This window comes from Coffea eugenioides, chromosome 1, assembly GCF_003713205.1.
Source record: "Coffea eugenioides isolate CCC68of chromosome 1, Ceug_1.0, whole genome shotgun sequence".
Lineage (NCBI taxonomy): Eukaryota > Viridiplantae > Streptophyta > Magnoliopsida > Gentianales > Rubiaceae > Coffea > Coffea eugenioides.
The window spans coordinates 6368237-6375903 of NC_040035.1; the positions used below are offsets into that span (position 1 = coordinate 6368237).

The 7667-nt window shown below is 34.5% G+C and overlaps 1 protein-coding gene across 1 annotated transcript; it reads right to left on the bottom strand.

Moving 5' to 3' along the window:
* Window positions 1-6478: 6478 nt before the first annotated feature.
* Window positions 6479-7372, bottom strand: LOC113766544 (LOB domain-containing protein 4-like). Its single transcript, XM_027310726.1, has 2 exons — window positions 7352-7372; window positions 6479-6832 (listed from the first exon to the last, which is right to left on the bottom strand). The coding sequence occupies exons 1-2, from the start codon at window positions 7370-7372 to the stop codon at window positions 6479-6481; spliced, it is 375 nt and encodes a 124-aa protein (XP_027166527.1).
* Between the last annotated feature and the right edge of the window lie 295 nt (window positions 7373-7667).

Here is a 7667-nt window from a genome sequence, read left to right on the forward strand (position 1 = left end):
CAGTCTCAAGCTTATCAGGATCCTCTGCTTTGCTTGGGAGAATCAATATCCAGGGCAAGCTTTCTTGCCCTTCTCTCTGCTTCCCTCTTCTTTGCATCCGACCCTGCTTTAGCATTCAAGGTAACCAAAACTACAATTTAGCCCGCAATTATTTTAGCGTTTATTGTGATTCAAAATTGTGGGTTTTTTTTTGAATGATTAATGATTTTGGGTTACGTAATCGGAGGAGAAAATGGTGGAGGTCCTTACGGTGTAGAAGTTACCAGGGAACAAGATCTCTCCGGGAAAGATTTTAGTGGGAAGAGTTTGATCAAGCAAGATTTTAAAATTTTATGTGGAGTTGAAATTTATCCACTTCTCTGTGCATTTAGATTAAGTATGTTGCATACCTTTTTCCTTTTCATTTTTTTTTTCATTGGGGTATTCAATCCTAGATAAGTCGCGTGACGTCATGTGAATTCTGTTGAACAATCAATACTTAGGCAAGCCAAATTCAAAGGCGCAACATTAGTAGGAGCTAGCTTCTTTGATGCTAATTTGACAGGTATATCCTCTACTAAAATGTCATTTGCTTCTCTAGTATGGAAAAACAGAATTTTTTATCTAAAGTAGCAGACATAGGGAGTATCTGGGATATTAAATTAGATTACCGAAAAGCTTGATGATGAACCGCCTGCCACCGATTCCACTACAGCAAAGACTACAGTTGTAACTTATAAGAAAATTGTAATTAGGAAATTGTATAAGAAAATTGTATAAGAAAATGTCATTTGCTCTTCTATATTTATTTGTTCTATTTGCTTCAGAATAATTAGGAAAAGTCATTCAGCACTTTTGGTTCTGTCTCATTTTTTAAAATATTTGTCAAGAAATTTGCAAGCTGATGTTATTTTCTTCTTGAATAATTAGTGAAGGACGTATACCACCTATTCAAAATATTATACAATTGTTAAAATTTTACTTAAGTTCATTAATGTTTCATAACAGGTTTAAATTGAAGATAGCTATCTATGAAAATGTTCGTTCTTGAAGACGGTGCACATTGATTTCGCTAGAGGTACAAGCTAACTTATATTCTTGTATTCTTTTTTATTAGAAATTAGATTACGTTACATATATGTTATTAAATCTGTTCATTTGTTTGAACCTGTAATGTACGTTTCTTTTCATCTTTTGGTCATTCGAATTCTTAATTTCTTTTCTAAACTGGAGTGTCATTGCAGTGGATATATCATATGACATGCAAATTTTATTCTTAACATTGATTCGTGTAAAAAACTGTTTACTTGGTGATACGTGATAAATGGCTAGTGGTGGAAAACCTTTGGGGTTCGGTCTGTTTGCTCATGTCTTGTGCTTTTACCTCAAACAGTGACCTTCTTGTTGACTTCCAAATAGCTTCTTGATATTCTTAATTGCTTTTTGCTTATACATATATATATATGTATATGTATGAATGTGCATATTTTAAGGTTAAATATGTCATGGTTACAGAATATGGATAAAACTTGGAAGCAAAAGAATAGACGAAGCAAAGAATATTGGGATGGTTTGCAAAAATTCTTAGATTATGCATTCCAGAATTCAAGTATAAATGGGATGATATTATGTCCATGTAAAGAATGTAAGTATGGTGTATGTATTACCAGGGAGAATGCAGAACTTCATATGAAAGTTTATGATTTTGTTAAAGGATACACCCATTGGGCAGCTCATGGAGCATTTGTTTACTCTAGTGCACCAAACCTACTTCTCATGATATCTCACATGGGGTACGGGGTGAACTTGATGACATGCATGGTTTGGTTCATGATGCATTGGGAATTCTTGAACAAGATCATACAAAGATAGATGAAACTGAATACGAAAACCAATTGCCCAATGTAGAAGCTGAAAAATTTTACAATCTAATTGATAATTCTAACAAAGAGCTTTACTCTGGATGTAAAAGATTCTCAAAACTTTCCTTTATGATTCGGTTGCTTCACCTCAAATGCCTTGGTAAACTCAGCAACAAAATTTTTGATATGTTACTTGATTTATTGAAAGAAGCCTTTCCAGATGCGATGGATGGTTTGCCTAAGTCTTATTATGAAGCTAAAAAGTTAATGAAAGAATTAGGACTTGGGTATGATAACTATGATGCATGTCCGAATGACTGCACTTTGTATTGGGGAGTAGATGCAAGCAGAAAGCATTGTGAAACATGTAAAGAATCCAGATGGATTAAATTTGAAAATGATCCGACTGGTGAAGATTCATGAGGATTGATAGTTGCACTTTTAGAAAAGACAATGCTGGATTCTATCGCAAGAGTTGGACAACAGCCTTTTGTTTCGAGAAGCAATGCTAGTTTTTGAGTTAACTTCAAATTTGTGGAATATTTTTCTGTTCTTGAGGATGCTGCTGGATTCTATTGCAAGAGTTGGATGGCAGCCTTTTGTTTAGAGAAGCAATACTAGTTTTTGAATTAACTTTAGATTTGTGTACTTTATGAAATGGTCACAAAATTTATTATGAGGTATAAACTTTCAAGCAGATTTATATTCTTTGGCATAGTGGCTATCTTACTTTTGCATGTTATGTGTTTGGCGTATTGTATTAGGAGATTAGAGTACAAAATTTGGATGAAAATTGCCCCAAAAAAAAAAAAAAGACAGCTATTGAGGCACTTGCCAATGTCTACATTGAAACTAATGCATCTACTAAAACCACATATCGTGATACTTTTTTGAGAGTTTGAAAATTCCTTTTAATAACAGTAAAAAATGCCCTGAAAGACAGGTAAACACTACATTGTAAACTGCCTCCATTAATGTATATAATGCACTTCATTGTGCCTAGAAAAACACCTTTTGGCAACATGTACAAGTGTCCTAAAAAGGACAAAAATGATACCAAGTAAAACGCCTTTATAGTGCATCTTTAGAGACATTGGTTTGTGCCTATTTGCAATTTCTATCATGGCAATTGTGAGTGCATCACATTCATTAAACATGGCATTAAAAAGTGCCTCCAACCTTTTCCAAACGGGTAGTTTAGTAGACATTTCATGTGTGCGCCTCAATAGTCTAAGTGCCTCTAAAAGTTCCCTATTCCATCATTTTGTTGTGCCTCCAAATATAATTTTTCTTGTAGTATATAATTTTTCTTGTAGTGCCTCCAACGTACACTATGAGACTTAACATGCATCAAATGAAACATGCACCAAGTAAAATAAGAAAATAGGTCAAATTCATGATTCAACTAATAAAACAACCAAGAATTCAAGGCAAGTAAATGAAAATCATAGAAAATATGTAACTAACTATCGGGTCACAACAACACAACTTGCAAACATCTAAAAGTGAGCAAAAATGAACAAAATCCTTTTTTTCTTGGTCAAAGCTAGGGTTTGAAATCTCTTTCTTTCCATAAATATGTCATGCTACAAAACGTTAGACAATCAATTAAAAGAAACAATAAGGTACAATAATCCGTTATCATTCACTATATATGCAAGCAAGTAAGCCAAAATGAAAGGTATGAAAATTTTGGGCCCTCACATTTGCCCTAGTCCCACCCTGCTCCTTGTGTGGGTGGCCATAGGGAAATAAATTTTCTCTAAGCTTTTTCTGCTACTTTAAGAAAACACCAATACATGAACATGCAAAAGTAGATGGCTAATCCAACTTAATATGTTCTAGGTCTATTGTTCTTCCAACAGAAGACTACTAAAGGAATTCAATTTTAATTAGTTTATGGAAATCATCATACGTTCGAATAGGACAAGGAAAGATGATTGAGAGGCTTTAAATATTGTCATTTTTTTGTTGTTGAATGAGATGAATTGTGAGCATATAAACATACAGTTTCTAAGTTGCTCCTTCTACTGTTGTATTTAGGGGTTCAAAAGAATCGAGTTTAATTGAATAGCTCATGAGTTTGCTCTGTCAAAGGTCAAGTTCAAGCTCTTATTGATCGAGTTCGAGCTCGAGTTTGAATAGATAGAGCAACTTGACAAGTTGAGCTCGAACATAATATGAATTTCAAAAGCTCGTCAAGGTTAATCGAGCTTCATATATATGTGTTTTTTTAATTTTTATTTACTAGTATGAACTATCTATTTAGTCTCCTATTTTAAATTATATCAATTAGACTCAATTGAACTCGAATTAAGTTCAATTGGACTCGATAAGCACGAGTTCGAGTAATGCAAAATTAAATCGAGTTCGACACCAAGCTCAAGTTTGAATCCAAGTTTTTTAACTTGATTTGATCTCGAGTAGTATAATATTCGAACTTGATTTGACTCGATTACACCTCTAGTTGCATTCCCTAAATCTTATAGGCTCCAAATTTACCTTTAAAAAACATGAGTAAAATTCCCAGTTCTCAAACATGAGGGGAATGGGACGGGGTGTGCTCTGTGCCTCTCCCTTCTAACGTACTTCATTTAACGCAAGAGGAAGAAAATCCCTCTCATCCCTGCCCTCCCCCCTCTCCCCCCCCCTACCCCATTCCTCCCTCGTAAGATGGGTTCCCGCCATTGCCATCCCTAATCAAGTTAGTTACTATAATCGAAGACTAGACTTGAATTTTAAGATTTTTTTTCCTTTTTCCTTTATGTGCTGAGTGGGTTATGATTCCCTTCTAATGCCAATTGATCTCTCTAAGTTTTTTTTTTTAAAAACAGTTCGTGAGGATTCATTATTATAGAGTTCCATGGGAATTGTCCGCATATGTATGTTGAAATTTAGTGGAAAAAGTGTTATAAAATTCTATGATGGAATTGTATGCAGCATGAATGACTAAAAATTGCCCCAACGCATTCAACTGCATTGTTTTCTTTTGATTGGGCTCAGGAAAGGTCTATGTTGGGCTGTGGGGCCCAACCTATTAGTTTGGGTCGAACCACAGGATACGAAGGCTGTTGGCCCAAACTTGGGCATTTAACACAAACAAATTAAATCAGAAGGCAAAGTTAAGTTTCATTTCTGTGCTTCTAAAAAAAAATTTGCTCGAAGTAGCCCAACCCAAAAAAAAATCTGCAGGCAAGTACACCCTCTATTAGCTTAAGGCCACTTACCTTACCCAACTTAAAACGTAAAACCAAATCCATTCGCTAACGAAAACCCATTTTGCGTTGACCTGACCGGACCTTACACAGTGACCGAAGGTTCCCCCAATTCGAAACTCTACCCCATGAACCGATCCAAGATCATCATGCAGCTAATCATTTCCGTTGTGCCCGTATGGCCTGCAAGCGAGTTCTCATTTTTCTTTTTCTTTTTCTTTTTTATTCATATCCTAGGTTTTTATAATTGCTTTTGTACCTGAATTTTCACTTCTTTACAAAAAGGGACAAATGAATAAGTTGACTAGTCAATGAAATTTGCGACAAAAACTAGACTAGTTGCAAGTTGCAAATTTGGCCCAAGTAAAACTAAACAAAGGAAAACAAGGGAATGAATTTGGTTAAACTAGTAATGTAACCTCCAAAAGTTGTACATTTATTCGAGAGAATTATAGTTTTTGTTCCAAACATTCAGAGCATGAGTGATTCTAGTTACTAAAGTTTGAAAAAAGCAAACATAGTCAATAATTCTAAGAGTCATTTATTGATATTTTACAACCATATAGTAGTTTCACTATAGTTGAAACCCTGTTTTGCAAATAATACTAGCTGTTATTGGTATCTTGCTACTATTATTATCACTATAGAGTACTATAATTACTGTAATACTTTTTATGATGTGATATATGTGAGATAAAAATGTGGTTGAAAATGTAAAAAGGTGGATTAAAAAAAATGTTTATGATATAAGCGAAAAATTATTTTAAAAAAATTTACTATCCAAACATAGCCTGGATATTATTTATTTATTTGCGATGTATTTCATCTCTACACGAAATTAATTAAGGGCATCACAAGAGCTGCCTCTGTTCAGGAAGATTCCTTCCTTAGCTCAGCTGCTTCTTTGAAATCACAAGTTCACTTTAATTGGTACCAACTGCTGATGCGCATCTTTTTCCCTACAAATAATCATTGCCATTCCTCCATACCTTTAGAGCATGCGCAGAAGAAATAATTATGTCATCACATAACATATTTTTTTCTCTGGTACTGGACTTGGATTTCTCAGCGAGAAGTGCAGATAATGGCTTGAAATCGATGCAGTTTTGGCTAAAGAAAAACAACAGAAGCAAAACAGAGCTTTTACTTAAATAGTCAACTACACATAGATAACTCTTTAATTACTCACAAAAGGTATGTGTATAAATTTACAATATAGTCACTTATAATCATTAATCATCATCATCTAATTTGCTATAGGTAATTCTATGTAATGTAAGTAAAACAGGCCCACAAAAGAAAACCCCAACAAGAAAAGTGACCATGATAAAGCCAGGCAATAAAGGGAAAGACCATGGTAGAATCATTAGACTAAATAAAAGCCAGGCAGACAAGGCATGGCTTGCCATGCTACTAACTTTTCTAACATGACCACAAGGACTCTCCCATGCTGGCCTGATGATCTATTACCATCCCCATTGCAAAAAGGGACGTACGATCATGATGAGATTGTGTGTGCCGGGATGACGAAGGAGATGTAATGTTGTTGTGATCAGGTGAATTGGTCGCAGTGCCAGGCGAAATCGAAGAGAACTGTCTCATTCTCATCTGCACCACTTCAGCTTGTGCAAGTGCCAGTTGAGTTTGAAGAACATCTATTTGCTGCTGTAAGGATGATATTGCTCCCACACAACCATATACAGGATCTCTCACTCTTGCATTTGCTTCATATACCATGGAACTAACCGCATCGCCCCGCTGATGCTCCGGCAGCTCCTGCAAATTTTATGCTTCAGAAATGAGCAGCAGATATTGCAAAAAGAAGATTGATACTTCTGTGCATTTTGTTCTTGATCCTTTGCCTAGAATCTAGATTATTTTATTTATTAGTACTTTGGCTAAGATTCCACATTATTAGCAGTATTGCACTTACAAACTGGTAAACCAAACAACAAAATCTTGTAACAAAACGGAAAGTTTTGAAGCAAAGAGAAAGTGAAAGATATCAAGCCTGCTTTTTTCTACAACATTAGTAACCTTATTATGAAGCTTCTTTAATAGTTAGGTAAATTTATGGAGAAAGTAAAGAACAGGTAAACAATTTTGGACTTTTTTAACGTAATACTTTGGATGTTATGTTGTATTAAGTACTTATTATAAGAACTTGGCTTATGTACATCACTCTTCAGCATAATTAAAAGGATTGTTAGGAAAGCATTTTAATTAGATTCCGCCCATTGTCATTCAAATTGTAGGAGAATTTTTAATTTGTTTTCTGTCCTTTTTTTTTGGTACATGTCGACTAAATGCGACCATGTTCCTGCAATTATTATTTAAAATTTTAACCTAATTTCGATAAAATCCTGTTCATAGCATCATCATGAAATTAAACTTTATATCATGATGTACTTTAAACCCTGAAACAAGCAATCTGATGCGAAATTGAGATAATCAATTAGGCCAAAACATAGAGATTCCAATGTCTTGGACAAAAGTCATCAAGAAGTTCACCCAAATTTTGACAAATCACCAACGTTAAAGTGATCTCATGATTACATACCATGCACTCTCCTTTGAAATTTAAGGAAAAATTTTAAATTTTGACTTAGAC

Excerpts from the sequence above, each read along its gene's own strand:
- LOC113766544 (XM_027310726.1), bottom strand. The coding sequence starts at position 7,372 with ATGGTCGCATTTAGTCGACAT. Across the intron at positions 6,833-7,351 it reads TGGTCGCATTTAGTCGACAT|GAGCTGCCGGAGCATCAGCG; the intron begins GTACCAAAAAAA and ends TAAAATTTGCAG.